General features: G+C 52.6%; 1 protein-coding gene across 3 annotated transcripts; it reads right to left on the bottom strand.

The window, feature by feature from the left end:
• Positions 1-6,911: 6,911 nt before the first annotated feature.
• On the bottom strand, positions 6,912-15,754 carry LOC131572877 (uncharacterized). 3 transcript variants are annotated; one of them, XM_058826298.1, is made up of 7 exons: positions 15,581-15,754; positions 15,278-15,446; positions 14,081-14,207; positions 13,295-13,415; positions 11,905-12,207; positions 11,475-11,516; positions 6,912-7,453 (listed from the first exon to the last, which is right to left on the bottom strand). In XM_058826298.1, exons 3-7 carry the CDS (start codon positions 14,096-14,098, stop codon positions 7,377-7,379), a joined length of 561 nt encoding a protein of 186 aa, XP_058682281.1. In that variant the 5' UTR covers positions 14,099-14,207; positions 15,278-15,446; positions 15,581-15,754; the 3' UTR covers positions 6,912-7,376. The 3 variants fall into 3 exon arrangements, with proteins under 3 accessions (XP_058682281.1, XP_058682280.1, XP_058682279.1); XM_058826297.1 differs by lacking the exon at positions 6,912-7,453 and adding an exon at positions 7,485-7,871 and having other exon boundaries at positions 15,278-15,407; XM_058826296.1 differs by lacking the exon at positions 6,912-7,453 and adding an exon at positions 7,485-7,871.
• Positions 15,755-17,145: the final 1,391 nt, after the last annotated feature.

A 17,145-nucleotide genomic window follows, 5' to 3' on the forward strand; every position in this document is an offset into this window, starting at 1 on the left:
TACAGACAGCTGCCAACAGAAATTTTATACTGTTATTATGATGTGGCGTTTCTATTAATTTTTCAGTTATCCTTTGTTTTAAGATTTAGAAGGGTTTGAAGAACAACTTGAACATCAAAGCCCTCAGTCACCGATCAGCTGCCAGCTGACATCACGGGAGCAGTGAACATTCCAGGACTGAATCGTGTTAGAGAAATTCTATAGAAGATCTAAGAAGTGTAGAGACTCCATCTAACTATATATAAAGCAAATTGTAATTGTGTGTTTATCCTTTTAGCAAATTGCTTTCACGCTTAGACTACATATATATAGAGCACGTGTGTTAAAAGTAGTTAGATAATAGTTTAAGATAAAGTGTTTAGCCTGTGTAATAATTGTTATGTTAGTATAAAATATAAGTATTTTCCTTTAAGAGGTAGTGTAAGCATCTTTAAAGGTTCATTTAACGTTAAAGTTTTAACTGTGAGTTTGCAAGCATGGTGTCATTTACATGATAAACTGCTTATAGTAATTGTGTTGTTTATAGTTATAACACCTGAAGCAGTGAGCCCCAATTTTGTGGTACAAGCTGGAAACCCATGATCTAATAGTCAAGCCCTTGCATTTATACCCAAAGCTTTAACTCCTCTGTTGACTTTTGTGTATTAGCTGTTATCATCCCCAGGGTCCTATACCTCTCCAAAGAAGAAGTGAACCAGTACCTTGAGCGAGCAGGCTGCCTTCAGAAAAGAGAGCTGTTGACAGGACTGTCAATAGCAATGCTGCTTGGCTTGGGAGCAACTGGAGCAGCCACGGGAGTCTCCGCTCTGATAACCCAGAGTCAGAGTCTCTCTCAGCTACAGATGACTGTAGATGAAGATCTACAGAGAATTGAGAAATCCATATCCTTTTTAGAAAAGTCAGTCTCCTCACTCTCTGAAGCTCTGAAGTTGTTTTGCAGAACAGGCGAGGTCTCGACCTTCTATTCATGCAGCAAGGAGGCCTCTGTATCGCCCTGAACGAAGAATGCTGCTTCTACGCAGACCACACCGGAGTCGTGAGAGACACCATGGCAGAGCTACGAGACAGGCTGTCTCAACGGAAGGCAGAGAGAGAGAAGCCCAGCAAAACTGGTTCCAGTCCTGGTTCAACCAATCTCTGTGGCTAACCACCCTGGCGTCTACCCTGATTGGACCAGCTGTGATGATTTTATTCGTGCTAATCTTTGGACCGTGTGTTTTAAATAAGCTTGTATCCTTTGTTAAAAGCCGACTAGAAAAAGTTAACATTTTGGTTATAGAAAGGCAACAGATGCTTTAAAAATATACTTAGTCACCGCTTGTGCCTCATATTTACTAATGAAAACTGTAGTATCCATTTTATAAGCTTTTAGCCTTTTAGTTAAGTATTTTATATTTTATTCAATTTTATATTATCCATTTTTAAAACTTTATAATATAGATAAGTTAGACAAAGTGTTTAGAAATACGTATAAAAAAATAACATTAGAATTTTTAAGACTAATATACCTTATATTTTAGCAAATTAATTATTCATAGAGAGAGGGGAATATGTTGTAGTTTAGGGCATAGTGCTGCGGAAGAATTCGGGATTGTAACGGGAAGCTACTAGACCCCCTCTCTGTTAGGATAGTAAAACCTCCTGCAATTAGCCAATAGCACCCAGGTGTGACGTATGTAGGTGGGAGCAACACAGTGACCCTAGGTTATAAATTGTCAAATTCCCCTGCAATAAACGCCATTGCTTCGCCATCCATCATATTGATGTCTTGTGGGTAGATTGGCCAGGGTGGCCCGGGAGAGAGGCCACAGGGCTGGCTCCTGGACAAGGGTGTTTGCCTTGCTTGGAAAACCCACAGGGAGAAACCAAAGTCTCAACAGAAGAGGCTGAGGGAGAAACTGAAGTTACTAAAGGAGGAACTGGAGGATCTGGCTTGAGGGACTGTGGGGTAGACTGGAGGAGGGGGAGGTAGGTAATCAAGGGGGTCCCATCTTTTGATTTCCTCTCCTTCCTATTTTTTCTCTTTTTGTTTCTGCACCTTATATATTTCTGCTGTTTCCTGGTCTGTGGTACTCCTTCCCCAGCAGGCAGCATACATTAGCTGATCCACATCTGGGCTCCCCTGTGACTTTAAATATTGTTTTAACTGAGAACACATCCAGGTGTCCTGTACCATGGCCATTCCCCCTGGAGTTCCAATTTAGGCCAGACTTCTACACAATAATGGATCATTTTAATTTTGTCTAGGCCTCTCGTGGCCTCCCAGGTGTCCCACTGATCTAGCATTTTTCCTAGGGGACTATTAGGGGGAATGTCTTTTTTTTTATCTTCATCCTTCTTTTGGGAGCATGACCTTTTGCTAACACACTTTCCCATTTCCTTCTTTCTGGGTGTCCAAACAGAAAATCACAAACAGTTAACACAATAACTTGGACCTCTTACAAAAATCTTAAGGTGCCCCTACCCAAACAGAAAATTACTGACAGGCAACACAAGACCACCTCTTAAAACTTACTCGGCCCTTCTCTTTAAAACAAATAAATTATATACAACTGATCAACCAAAGAAAAGCTAAGGCTTACTCTCTCTCTCAAAAAAACTTATTTTCATTCAACCAGTTTAACACTTGCTTACTTCACTTTCTCACCAGGAACAGGATATTGGGGAAAGGATGGAGCTGCACACACTCTCTCTCTGGCCAGATTCCTCTCACACCATGCACACTACACCTGATCTCCCTATCAGGTCTTGGAGGTCAGCCTCTGTAGGGCTTACTTTGCCTACGCTGCACCTCTCACCGTACTCCTGGGCCTCGCCCCCTCTGGGACTACTGAGCACCCTTGATCGACACAGCCAGGGTCCCTAGTGCTAGGGTAACCTCAAGACCTTCCCTGTCTAGCCTCCTCTCAGGCTAGAACGTCCTGGCCCTCGTACTGTTAGCGTGTGACCCACACTAGACCTGGGTGTCTACACGCCCCAGAACCCCCTAGACCTTTTGTTACCCCTAACCCCCTTTGCCTCTTAGGTTGGCCACTCCTCCCCAGCAGAATGGCCCAGGCCAGAAGGGATGTGTGTGTGTGTGTGTGTGTGTGTGTGTCTGTGTGTCTGTGTGTCTGTGTGTCTGTGTGTATGCTGCGTGCCTCACCCACATTGGACTCCCCACACCCATGCCCTAGGCAGTGGGTTTACAGCCTCTCCCTTAGACTGCGACAGCACAGCGCCTCTCGGTACGTCGTGATCTGGCTCTGGGAAGTGGGAGCTCTCACTGACCACCCCTGGTACCGGCAGTGTCTGGGGACACCCTGTAAAGGTGTGTGACTCTCACAATATCTAGGCTCCCACACGCCCCGGGGTCACCTCGACCGTTTAATCCCTAGGGAACGTACCCCTGTGTGCCACTCACACTCCTTGGTTCCCTCCGCACGCTCGGAGGGGAGGCCCTGCTATCCCCAGGAGACGCCTCACCCGCTTCTTTGGGGCCAGTGGGGCCTCTTTCACTCCCTGCCATTCCCGGCCGGCCCCCTTGTGGGAGTCCGGAACTGCGGTACTGGGCAGTCCTCGCTCACCCCGGGGGTCCGAGCTGCCAGCCCCCATCTCACTCACACCACACTCGTTCACCTCAAGCTCCCGCCACCGGTGGCTTACGCAGTCCGACGCTCCAGTGCATTGTCGATCCCAGGCTGTTCTTCTGGGTTCAGTATAGCCAGCTGTCCCCCGGAGGCCCAATAGGGCGGGCGGCCGTCCCATCCCTGCTCCTCTTCAGGGCGTGGCTATCCCGGACGAGCCCCCAGGCTGTTATGGATGGGCCAGGAGACCTGCTCCTTTTAAAAAGGCCTCTATTGAACAGGACAGCTCTGGGGTGGGGGCCCGAGGGGTCGCGCACACCGCCACTGCTCCCACTGGACGCCACAGAAGAGGAGGATCCGTGCAGCTTTGTCACTAGGGCAGAGCTGGGCCTTCCTTCCTCACGGGAGTCCCCAGGAAGACGGCTTTACCGGCTTGTAGTCCAGGGGGTCAGTCCTTTCCCGGTCCTTCCAGGTCATGGTGATCACTTCTAAGCAGGTTCAGGTGGTGTAGGAAGATGGTCTTCCTTCTTACTTCACCGGGATATGTTCTTCTGGTCCTTTATTTTCCTGTTGGCTCGTTGCTGTTAGGGTTTTTTGTTTCCCAGCAGTATTCAGTCCAACCTCGTTTGCGGTGCAGCCTCAGGCACCATTTTGGGGAGTGGTGGAGGCACTACCCCAGGGGAAGGGGATACAGTGTAGGGGAAAAGTAACCACGGGTGAAGCAGGGAGAAAACAATCAGGGATAAAGGCACGAAAAACTCCAACAATCGATCAATCAAATATTAACAGTGATTTAACTCTCAATTCAACAACTCATAACTTTAGAATTTCATTTCCCACATGAAGCAGATGGAGGGATCCCATTTGTGCTGCTTTGTTCCATTTTTGGCACACCATGCCATTTATTAGAACTGGCGAGCCAAGTTTGACCCTTTCCCCCATCCAAGGCAGTTTAAAGCTGTGTCAATGAGCCTCACTGTTGACTCCCGAGCTGGAACTCTTTTTCCTCAGTGCAAGGTGCCTCCTGTCAGGTGCCAGTGGCTCAGGCAGGTGTTGAGTAGATCTTTCTGTGGTGAACAAAGCCCACATTTTCCCATTGACACCAACCTCGGAGCCGAGCATTGGCCGGCCGGATCTGCCTATTCCTTTCAAAACAATTTGGCTTTCTGGGAAGAGCTGAGGAGATCAGCACCTGGGCTCCTGATCCCCTTGCAGTCATCGCAGGACCCTGAAGTGTCTTTTTATTTCCCGGTGACTTTTTGGTGGCTCGTTTGCGAGTGGCTCGTTGTGGACTGGAATTGTCCCGGCAGGTAAATGTGGCACTTGGGACATGGCTCAGTGGTGCCATTGGTCGTTTTGGATTAACGTTTAGAGCGATCTGACACTGACAGGGACTCGGGGCAAGCGCCCACTTGGGGACACGCACGGGCACCCACGGACACTCAGGGACAGCCAGAGACACGCAGGGACACTCAGACGCCAGTAGGAATTGCTGGCCTTTATTGGCATCGCCAGCCTCGCGCCGCGGCCGCGCTCTGCGCGCTCCTCGGGCCGTGCGAGGCCGAGCCCCGCGCTCGGCTCAGCGCCAGCGGCGGCGTCTGCGGCTGCTGCGGCGGCGGCGGCGGTACCGGGAGCGGCGGGAGGTCCGGCGCCTCCTGCGCACGCCCCGGCGGCGGAAGCGGCGGCGCCGGCTCCGGCTCCGGCTGCGGCTGCGGCTGCGGCTCCTGCGGGAGCGGTGTCGGTAGCGGGCCATGCCGCCGCAGGCGGGCGCGGCGCCGGAGTGCCCGCTTTTATAGCGCAGCGGGGCAGCGAGCGACCGCATCGGCCGTGAGGTCACAATGGCCCCGGGGGAGCCCCCGGTTACAGCGGAGCTCCGCGGAGCCCGTGTCGCCAGCGGGCTCACGGCGGGTCCGGGTAAAGCCTTTGTGACGCCGGAGCGTGGAATGGAAAACATCAGCGATGACATCGCGGCCGGCAGGGTGGAGCCCCTTGTGTCGGCCGAGCTCCGCAGAGCCACGTCAGCGCTGAGCTCTCAGGGGCCACACGGACACCCCCAGGCACACCGCCCGCCTCTCCCACGGCCGGGCGATGCCCGGCGGGGAGCAGGATTTTGGAATGTGAAAAGCGGCCTTGGCGTGGCCGGCGTGGATACCCGGCCTTGTCACTGTGCCGGTGAAAAAAAAAAACCAACAAACTGCTGCCAAAAGAAGTAGCAAAGGGAATTCCTTGCTGGCTTTGGAACCGCACTTCTGCTTGACACCACCAAGGGGACTCATTTAAGCGGGTAAGCAAGGCACAACAGTCACACGGCCCCAAAACCTGGTGCAAGGAGCCCTCGTGCCCTCGATCGAGCGGGGCTGCAGAGAGGACAAAGTCTGACTTTAAACCTTAAAAGAGAAGAATCCTGTGCAGAGACTGACCTGAAATGCCTGGAGGTGATGGCCTCTGGCAGCGAGGCAGAGCAGAAGCTCCATGAATAGAGACCAGGGACTGTCACCTGAGGAGATGTTCCTGGGCAGAGCCTGTGGGGGATGCACTGAGCACCCTGGGCTCACAGAAGCCAGCTCTCAGGATACCAGAGAATGCCCTTTTCATGGAAAAAAAAAATACTGTAGAGCTAATAACTCTGAATGATGACAGCAATCTGAGACAAGAAGGGATTTGCGACATTAGGGCTGCCGACTGTGGCGATGGATCCTGGGTTCTTCAGAGAAAAGGATTGTTGTACCCCACTCCTGAGAGTCAGCAACTCCAGCTCCTTCCTGCAGTGTCGAGCCAGTCTCCATCACTGGTACTTTTGAAGAGCACCAAGACACTGGTTTTCAGGAACATGGAGACTTGGGAAGCAGAGATAGTTCGGGCACTGTGGGCAAATGCCAGAAGAAATGGATGGGCTTGGAGCAAAGGCTTCCTTTCTGCTTTTCCCTGTGGCGGGGGCATCCAAAGGGTGGGAGACTCCCATGCCCCAGGTTCTCCAAATGGCTGCTGTGCCCAGGCCAGGGCAGGGAGGAGCAGAGGGATCTGGATCCAGCTGCAGGCAGCCCACGGCGCCTGCTCCCACCACAGTCCTGCTCGTGGGACAGCTCAGCAACGTGTCAGGAGCAGGGACACACAGTCCTGGCCACCTGACACAAGTAACCAAAGGAGAGGAACACGGAGATGTAGAAGTTAAAAATAAGAAAGAGTATTTTATTTTTGCACCTGACAATGTGCACCTGCAGGAGGGGAACATCCTATTGTGACATCACAGGGTGGTGGAGGGTGACATCACAAGTGTCAGATTGTGACATCACCTCCATTGCTGATTTCACTCAGGCACCAGCAGAGCCTGGGACAATCTGGGGCAAACCTTGACTTCCGCCAACCAAGACTGCAAGGTCTGGAGGGTGAAGTCAGGCCTTTCTAGTACTGGGTGGTGTGTTGGAGCTGATGTCAGAAAATTCAGCAGCTCCCAGTGCCCATCCCAGAGCCATGACTCCTGTTTCCCCACCCTGCCCGCTTGGGGCAAGCTGGCATAGCAGGTGCAGACTGAGGGTGACACCCTCGTGTCCCTGCGGTGGCCGTGGGGCAGGTGACATGGCTCAGGGAGACAGGAGGGTGTCCTTCTCCAGCACCTGGGCATTTCCTGCCTTTTATTCCTCTCCTTGGCACAGCCAGTGACTATGGCCTCTCCCTCCTGCAGCATGTGACAGCAGCGAGGGGAGCAGCTCCTGGTCTTCATCTGTCCCCAACGTGCTGCAGAGCACACGGATGGCCACAGGGACAGACAGCAACTGCCCCATCTGCCAGGAGACTTGGGATGATGCGGCTTCAGTTCTGCCCTGTTGCCACCAGTTCTGCCTGGGCTGCATCCTGCGGTGGGCCACAACAAGTCCCTCCTGCCCGCTCTGCAGGACAACAATAGAGACTGTCAGGTTTTCCGAGAGGCGCGAACAGGACTATGTGCAGTTTGTCATCACCTGCCCTGGGGAGGCAGCACAGACCAGCAGCCAGCTAGGGAGAGCTGCCCATCAGCTGGACGAGAACAGCCCCCAGGGCCCTGCACCTTCTCCACAGGGGATGCTGTCCCCAGTTGAGCCTTCAGAGCTGGAGTCTGTGGGTGGCCTCCCGCCTGAGATATGGGCAGGACTTTTCCGTCAAGGAGAGCTCCTCCTGGAGCCCGTGCGGCCCTGGCTGCGCCAGAGGCTGCAGGGAATTTTCCAGGACCAGTGGTGGCTGGTAGATGGTGCAGAGAGCTCCATCCTGTGTGAGCTCTGCCTCCATGGTCTGAATGAGGGGATCCTGGTCCTGAGGCTGCAGAACCGCCTGGAGGAACACACAGCACCCCTGGTTCGTGACCTCATCAGTGTCATTGTGGGCCGGTGCAGCAAGGAGGCCAAGAGGCAGCTGCTCTCCCACGATACCAGAGAGGACAACAGCGCCAGCCCCAGCAGCTCCAGCTCCCGGGTGAGGACTCCGTCCAGTAGATCCTCAAGCTCCAATGTGCAGGAGGAAGCTGGAACACCACGGACAGGTCTCCAGGGGAGTCACAGGTGTCCCCAGCCTGTGCCCAGCCCCACAGAGCAGGAGCGGTTCCTAAGGAGGCGGCGTGGTGCAGGTGCCCGGGGCAGCAACCACAGCTCCTCTGCTCCTGGCCAGGGCAGGGACCACTCCCGCTTTTAAACTCTGATGCGGTGCCTGATTATTTTCTTATATTACACATTGCAACTCTGAAACTGCAAGGAGTTCACCCAGATGTAATAACAGATGAGGAGGGTATTGCAGATGTGTGTGGGAATACTTCCCTTGTCTAGCTGACCGAAAAGAAATTGCTGTAACTGAACTGAAAGTCTGCTTGGTAAAATATATTTAAAACTATACATTTAATAAAGGTCTATGTAAAGCAAAACATGAATATTGCTAAAGAGTCTTTGTATGCTCTCCTATGTACTTTGTGTTGATGGGAGAAATTCCTGTGGTCTTTTTTCCGTCTCACAATTACAAAGAATGCTATGAAGCAAATGACCATTGAGTACTTTCAGCTCATGTGAAAAATACATTAAGCAAAATATAAACAGGTACATTTGAGCAGCATTTCCAAAGCTGATGGTTTACTTTAATGCTTACAACTATAGAAGGGGAAATGAGAGAATCTGTGTGCTGAACAAAAAACCACAACTCTGCAAATGCAATCTGTTCCTCCCTCAAATGAATATTCTCATATTCAAAACACCGCTGCGGATTGAAGCCAAAATTTCAAGTTGTATTATTTCAGTCAGATGTGTTAAAGCATTAATAAGAGAATTATTAGTCTGGCTTACTGATTATCTGAATGAATGATCAACAGAAAATTTGTCACATCACAAATACCCCAAAATGCTACTTCCTTGAGTGAGTCAGATTTTCCAGAGAATTCAGCAAGCAGGCTTGAGTTTGGTATGTTTTCTGTCTCTAAAAGAAGCCAAGAGCTCACACCTTTACTGTGAACACACCTTTGCTTTGAACTTTGCTTACTTTGAGGCAAACAGGTTGACAGGGGACACTTGGCTACTGCTAAAGTCACAGATCTGGGATTCTGAGCAAGATGCCCTTGGTTGTCAGACTTATGACAGGAAAAATGCCAGAAAAGAAACAGAAATAAGCTGAATTCTGACACTGCTTCACCCTCCATCGAAATGCAAAGCTACTCCCTACCCTTCTCATTAATACAAACACAGAAATGCTGACAGCTGTGGTTTGCAAACTGTAATTGTTAATAGGATTGAATTTGCTTCCCTGCTCTCTCTCAGCACAGATGCACGTTCCTATCACATCCAGGTAGCAGGGCATGGCCTTTGCTTTCCCTGGGGCCTCAGCAAGGCAGAGGGACTTGCAGGAGCAGGTGAAGCACCTTCTGTGCTAGGACAGTGTAAAGTTCTGCCAGGCCAAATCAGCGAGAGGTCTGCAGGGTTTCCCAGCAGCTCTGCACCTCTGTCGGTGTTAGAGAGGCACGGAGAGCTCAGTGGGGACCCAAGGGCCTGCCCAGCCAAGGCTCTGCAAACGCATCTGCTGAAAGCAGCCTGTGCCTGGCACATCCACAGCTGGGTGTCTCAGAGCCAGCCATGGTCAGCATTGCCCTGGAGCTGTTCCCTTTTGACCTCTCCCACAGGGAATTGCTCTGGATTTTAGGATTCACACAGTGGGTTGGGCCACCAAAAATCTGTGGTTTCATTGCCCAGCTGCACTGGAACTAAGAGATCTGCTGGGCTTGCTTGGATATTTTCCCCCAGCTGCCTTCACTCACTGCCAAAATCCTCAGCATCAGAATGTCTACACCTGCAAAGTGCTTTGAGTAACTGTCTTGGGGTGACTTTACTTTTAAGATAGCTTTGGGAGCTAGGGAAGTTTGAAGCTGCTGGAGGCTGATGGGAAGTTTTTTCTCCTGACCAATTATTGGTCATTCCTGAGCACTGGCAGCAGTTTTAACCATTGAGAAGTGAGATCAACTTGTGAACACCACTTTAAGATGTAAGGCCGGAGTTCTCCTGTTCTCTTTGGTTTCTGGCTTCTGACAAGGTAACAGGCTCTGTCTCAGCCTCCTCCCCCCTCCAGGCCGGACAAGGCTGCAGAGGGCGGGGTAGGGGAGAAACGGAGCCGGCCAGCCTGGCTTGGTTTGCAGTTTCTGCTGCTGAACTGAAACCTGACACCATGAACATCTGCAGCTTTCCAAGACTTTAACTCTTTTACTACTTGGATGAGATGTACAGATTACTCCTTTATCCCAGAAAGAGGGGAAGAGAGAGAGAGAGGGATAATCGACATGAAGAAGACATCATAAAACCATCAAAGACAGTGAAGAAAAGAATTAAGTTTTAGATGGGGAAGAGAGAATAAGGAGATGCTTTAATAAGCTGAAATATGTTTCTGTTAAAGCTATGGAGATGGACAACAGTGTTCTGAAAAAAACTCCTTTAATTCATGACAGAGTATATTGGGAGGAATAAAGTATTTCAAAGTATAGATTTTAAGCAAAAGGTGGAGTAATTGTGATACAGTGAGGTGCTGGAATAGAGGGGGAGAAGTAATGGTTGAAGATTTGGGACCATTGAGAGGCAAAGAGAAAACTTCTGTTTCCAGGGAGGCTCACAGAGACAGATTAAAAGAACTTTTGCCTTTAAATAACTCATCCTTAAAAATGACATCCCTAGACTCATTTGACCCATAACACACCTCAGAGTGATGTGAAATGGGAGGAGACAACCGATGACAGATTTCCGGGCAGCTGACATTAGAGAAATAGAAAGCTATAACAGAAATAGTTTTCTTGTGAGAAACTCCATAGATTAGCAGAAAAGGACTTCTGTTTCTCTACAAAGACTGATGAAAAGACTCTAGCAAGAATTGGGAGTGTTGTAAACACCAAAGATTTTTTGTCTCTATGTGGTCATGTGAACAAGGGAATGGTTGAGTAGTGTGGGGTAAAAGGGTTTTCTGGAGGGTTTATTCTGATTTTCTTATTCTTGTAGTTTTGTTAATAAACTTTCTTTATTCCTTTTAAGTTTTAAGCCTGTTTTGCTCTTATTCTAATCCATATCTCACAGCAAGAAATAAGTTTTCTAGTGATTTTTTAATTGCTGCTTTAAAACCACAACATTTATTTGGTGCGTTGGCCGGGAAACTAAATTGGCAAATTTAAACCACTACAGTAACACAGATCAACACCCATCTCAATTAAAACTTTAATTTACTGGAAACTGCTACAATTACACTGATAATATATTGAATTATCAATTCCAGTGTAAAAAATTCTTCAGATTACAACAGGACTGACAAAAAACAAATATAAGCCAGGACTGCACAAGTGGACAAGGCTGTGGCCTCATTAAAAAAATCTCTAAATTCTTGGAGTGTAGAAAACTTTCTCTGGAAGAACTGGGGAAGCCTCCTTACCTGGGAGCAATCCAGAAGTAGCTTCACTTGTCCTGGAGGGGCCTGGAGAAAGCCAGAAAAAGGGACCTTGAGTCAGCATCAGCTGCATGCATTTTTCCCTTGGCAGCAATTGTACTTCTCTCAGGGATTATAAAATCCCAGATCTTCCTGAGCAGGCTAAGAAAGAAAATACCCCAACAGGTTCTGGGGCTTTCCAAGAATGAAGAACTTTTCTATTTAGCTTTCACATCCCCATTCATTCCTCCTGCGAACCAGGTTAGCTTGCAATCCTTTGTCAGGAAAGCACTGCCACAAGCCTCACTGGCAGGTCCTTTCCCCTTGGCACACAAGAGACAGAAGTTCCAGCTGTCCCTGCACACAACTGACCCCACATCTACATGGACCCCAAGATTTTCAAACCCCCAAATCCCCCATGTCACCCCAGTCTCACCGCACAGGTGGCTCGAGGGTGGCAGCTGCAGGTCCCTGCTCAGGGCTGAGTCCAGGTGCTGCTGGGAGTGGCTTGAAGAGGAGCTGAACACCTCCAGGCCGCCCGGCAGGTTCTCCTTCTGGTATCTCTTCAGTCTCTTGGTGTCTGCAGGGACCTCGGGGCAGCAGTTGGGGCTCTTCACGAGGAGCTGCGGCCCCGCAGCGCGGCCACCATCGGCACCCACCAGGGCCGGCCCTGGCTGGGAGCTCGGGCACTTCCGCCTGCGCAGGGCAGCCCTCCTGGCGAGATACAGCAGGTGGAGCTCTGAGAAACACCAGGAACACGGAGTCAGCAGCGGCCATCGGGCACGTTTCCCCAGGACAGCAACTGTACTCCTACCAGGGACTGTGAGGAATGGCCAGAAATGCAGACTCTGACGTGGGAATTGGAAGCTGCTCTGCAGAGAACAGCAATGCTGCCGGAGCTTTCCAGACTGCAAAGGCCTGAAGTATCCCCATAAAGCTGCAGCACTTGCAGTGCAAGTGGCACCCGGGAGAGCTGTGAACACAGCCCCAGCTCACACAAAGAAGCCTGGCCCTGCTCTTTCCCTGTGCTGACAGAGCCCTCAGTCCTCACTGGAACGGCTGAGGCTGAAAAGTGCCATGAGCTGAGTCATGAACCAGCTCCATTACCTGGGACTGAGGAACTCCCTCTGCAGTGAGCCACAGCTCCTCCAGCTCAGCCTGCAGCTCTGGAAGGAATAGCTGGGAGGAAAAGAGCTCCGTGCGAGGCCTGCAGGCTGCACCAGCTTTCATCTGGAATGCAGATCCAAAGGGCTCCCTCTCTCCTCTGAGGCCTTGCTAGGCTGGGGACATTTAGGCTTTCCTTTTGGTTACTGGCTTTGAGAATTGTTTGCCCTCAGATGTTGTGCTGCTTGTTTTTCTCCTGTGTCTCAGGACAGGTATCAGCAGAGTGCTACCAAATTTAGGTTATGATTTGAGGCAAAAAAGTTTGTATTTTGGCACTGGCTTCATCATTTTGGTGGGGTTTTGCTGTTGCTGCAACAGTCACCCCGCTCAGCACCCCGCTCAGCCTCGGCAGCGCTGTCACCCTGCAGCAAATTGATCCGTGGACCTCAGCTGGGAATGGGGACACTGGGGTTGGTGACACAGCTCCCACAGGTCAGGCTCAGGCACGGCTCTGCTGCCACAGCAGAGGCCTCGGTGTCGGTGCCTCCTCAGGAGCGCGCGGGGCAGGGCTCGGGGAGGTGCTGCCACTGCAGCATTTGACCTAAAGGCTCAGGAGGTGCCCACACTGCAGACAGGACTGAACTCCTGATCTCCCTTTGTGTCTGTCCAGCTCTTAGCAGCCCTTTTAGACCTCTCACAAGGAATGGGGGCTCTCCTCTTACCAGGCTCCTCGGGCTCCAGGGAACTGTTCCCACTGCTTGTGTTGCCAGGCAAGGCTGTCTCAGCTGCAGCCCTGTTGACAGGCTGCTCCCCTGAACACTCAGGGACAACGCTGACATCCTCCTTGAAGAAAAACAAAAACAAGTAAACCAAAGATCACTTGGTATTTTCTAGGAATCACTTCAGGCACACAGTAACTGTTTTTCTTCACTCCCAAGGGATGTGGAACACGAGGGGAGCACTGCCCTGGTGGTTCACATGACAAGTGTTTTAAACTCCAAATTGAAGATGCCGCAGAGAAGCTCAAGCTGTCACAAAATGATCTCCCAGGCAAAACATGAACTCAGAAAACCAGAATACACCAAATGAGCATTCATGCCCTCCCACTCTGACCCTGGCCTATGCCATGAGCTGTAAGAAATCAGCCAGCAGAAATCCAGGGGCTCTCCTTGTCCCCAGCACGGGTGAGCAAGTACAGATCTCACTCCAGGCACTGCCCAGGACCGTGTGCTACAAACCTACACGCAAAGCACACATTTCTGGCTGGGAACCTCAACCCACCCAGCTGCTCAGACATGAAATTCCAATTAGCTGCTTTTTGGAGCCCTCTGCTGCTGCTCCAGAGGAAAATGTGCACTGAAATTGGGTATTTCCAGGAGCACGTGACAAAAATCTGTAGGGTAAAAAGCATCACTATCCATCAAAATCTGAATGAAAGAAGCCTTTACTTCTCTAGCTTGCAAGAAAGCTCTCAGTCCAGAGCCAGCATTGTCATCGAGCAGACTTACCTCCAAGAAAGAAGCCATTTCAGGGTGGGGCAATGGAAGCTTCTCCTCCAAGAATCTGCCACAATTTCAACATCTGCTGAGCTCGGGCTGGTGGCTCCGGGCAGGGAGGGCTCCCTCGGTGCGGCGGCTGCAAAGAGCCCCCAGTGCCCTGAGTGCCCTCCCGAGCGGCCATGGGCCTGAGTGCCACCACTGCCCTCAGGTCCCCAGCATTGTCCTTCGTGTTCCCAGAGCCGTCACTGCCCTCAGACCGGTGGTGCCGCCATCGCCTCCCAGTACTGCCCTCAGCGCCGCCATTACCCTTACCTTTCAATGCTGCTCTCGGTGCCACCATCACCTGCAACTCTCAATGCTGCCCTCAGCGCCGCCAGTGCCACCATCACCCTCAGCCCCTCAGTGCCGCCATCGCTCGTACCCCACACCCCTCGGTCCCATCACTGCCCTCAGCGTCCCCAGCATTGTCCTTCGTCTTTCCAGTGTCGTCACTGCCCTCAGACCGGCGGCGCCGCCATCCCCCTCAGCTCTCAATGCTGCCCTCGGTGCCCTCAGTGCCACCATCACCGTCAGCCCCTCAGTGCCACAACTGCCCTCAGGTCTCCAGAGCCACCATTGTCCTTCGTGTCCCCAGAGCCGTCGCTGCCCTGCCTACCGTCAGCCCTACCAGCAGCGCCGCCATCGCCCTCAGCTCCTAATACTGCCCTCAGTGCCCAATGCTGCCCCTCAGTGCCGCCATCGCCCTCAGCTCTCAATGCTGCCCTCGGCGCCCCCAGTGCCGTCATCACCCTCACCTCTCAGTGCCGCCATCGCTCGTACCCCACACCCCTCGGTCCCATCACTGCCCTCAGCGTCCCCAGCCCCGCCATTGCCCTCAGCGCCCCGCTCCTCCCAGCCCCCGCCACCTCCGCCATCGCTCAGTCCCCTCAGTCCCGCCGTGTTCCTCAGCTCCCCGCCGGTCCCCTCAGGGCAGGCGCTTCCTCCCAGCCGCCACCGCTCGTACCCCACACCCCTCGGTCCCATCACTGCCCTCAGCGTCCCCAGCCCCGCCATTGCCCTCAGCGCCCCGCTCCTCCCAGCCCCCGCCACCTCCGCCATCGCTCAGTCCCCTCAGTCCCGCCGTGTTCCTCAGCTCCCCGCCGGTCCCCTCAGGGCAGGCGCTTCCTCCCAGCCGCCACAGCCCCCGCAGGTGCTCCTCAGCCTCACCGGCTCTTCACGGGCTCCCGCTGCCTTGGGCCCCGACGTCCCGCTCAGCCTCGGTGCCAGCGGCAGCTCCGGCCGGGCCCCGGGGCTGCAGCTGCTGCTCGGCCCGGCCCGGGAGCGGCCGTAGCGGCTCCTGCGGGGGAACCCGGCTGGGGCGGTCTTTGGGCTGTATCTGGGGGGAGAAGGGTTCCTCATTTGAACGGGAAGGACCGGGTGCCACGGCGATCTCGTGCTGCTCACTCTGGCTCCAGGCTGTTCTGGCAGGGTGAAAGCAGCAGTACTAGAGAAAAGTGCATAAAGTCGCACCTGAAAAGGCTTAAGTCGGCTATTTCGATTGGTTTCTTCAGCCAGAAGTGTTGTCAAACATCGGAACAGGATGCCCAGGGTGCTGTCACCGTTCCTGGAGGGACTTCTAAAAGAAGAGAAAATCTCCAGCTTGCATTTGGCATGGCTTCTGTTTGCCTAAGTTCCATCCTTTATCTATTTGTGCAAGGTTGTGATATTCTGTGCTATCGTCCTTATCAAAGGTCCAAACTCTCACGGACTGCCCAGAACAGAGACCCAAAGCGCTGGAGACACCCCCTGCCAAGGATGCAGCAGACAGAAGGCTGAAGCCGAGCTGGCTCCAGGCTCTTGTCCCAGGGAACAAGAAAAAGCATGAGAGGAAAATGCTTAGAATTGCACCTGGAAAGGTTTAGTTGGCTGTTTGGAAAGGTTTCTTCACCAGAAGTGTTATCAAACCTTGGAACAGACTTCCCAGGGCTGTGGTGGTGTCACCAATCCTGGGGGGATTTAAAGAAGAGGTAAATGTGGCACTTTAGACACGGCTTAGTGGTGGGAGATGTAGTTTTGGGTTAACGTGTGGATTTGGTGACCTGAAAACTCTCTGCAAACCTCATTCTGTGTATCACATCACTTGGGTGAGCTCCTGCTTGGGGACACGCACGAACACCCACGGACACTCAGGGACACGCACGGGCACTCAGGGACAGCCAGGGACACTCAGACGCCAGTAGGAATTGCTGGCCTTTATTGGCATCGCCAGCCCCGCGCCGCGGCCGCGCTCTGCGCGCTCCTCGGGCCGTGCGAGGCCGAGCCCCGCGCTCGGCTCAGCGCCAGCGGCGGCGTCTGCGGCTGCTGCGGCGGCGGCGGCGGTACCGGGAGCGGCGGGAGGCCCGGCGCCTCCTGCGCACGCCCCGGCGGCGGAAGCGGCGGCGCCGGCTCCGGCTGCGACTGCGGCTGCGGCTGCGGCTCCTACGGGAGCGCCGGCGGTAGCGGGCCATGCCGCCGCAGGCGGGCGCGGCGCCGGAGTGCCCGCTTTTATAGCGCAGCGGGGCAGCCCCGCCGTGACCTCAGCGGGGACGTCACCTCTGCGAACTTGTGGCATCACAAAGGGCTCCGACGCAACCTCGCTCCCGAGGGAGACCGATTCCCTCGGCTCGTGCAATGTCTTTTCAGTCCCTGTGGCGCTGGAAAGTGGCGAGACCCAGGCCCCGTTGCGTCACATGCGTGAGCTCCTGGGGTTTTCTGAGTTGTCTGTCCAGAGCAGGTTTAAACAGATCCAAGAAAATAAGTAAATTAATAAATAAATAATAAAAAAAGCCCACCCCACTGTCCGGGGAACTCCTCTGCCTCAGCTAGCTTAAAAACTAACTAAAAGCAAAGGAGAGCTCTGTCCTGCAGTCTGTCCCTGCTGCATACAACACAGTCTGGATAAACATGCAGTGGGAGTGAGTGCTGTTTCTGAAAACAAAGAAATATTTCTGAAAATTTCTGAAAACATATAGCTTCGCTATTGGAACCAGTCTTAAAGATGCGGAACTTAATATGTAGCATAAACAGAACAGATGATTGGGAATACAAGCATTATA

Source organism: Poecile atricapillus, chromosome Z, assembly GCF_030490865.1.
Source record: "Poecile atricapillus isolate bPoeAtr1 chromosome Z, bPoeAtr1.hap1, whole genome shotgun sequence".
NCBI lineage: Eukaryota > Metazoa > Chordata > Aves > Passeriformes > Paridae > Poecile > Poecile atricapillus.

Excerpts from the sequence above, each read along its gene's own strand:
- LOC131572877 (XM_058826297.1), bottom strand. Across the intron at positions 12,208-13,294 it reads CCTGGAGCCCGAGGAGCCTG|AGCTCCACCTGCTGTATCTC; the intron begins GTAAGAGGAGAG and ends GGTGTTTCTCAG. Across the intron at positions 11,517-11,904 it reads ACCCTCGAGCCACCTGTGCG|GCCCCTCCAGGACAAGTGAA; the intron begins GTGAGACTGGGG and ends GGCTTTCTCCAG.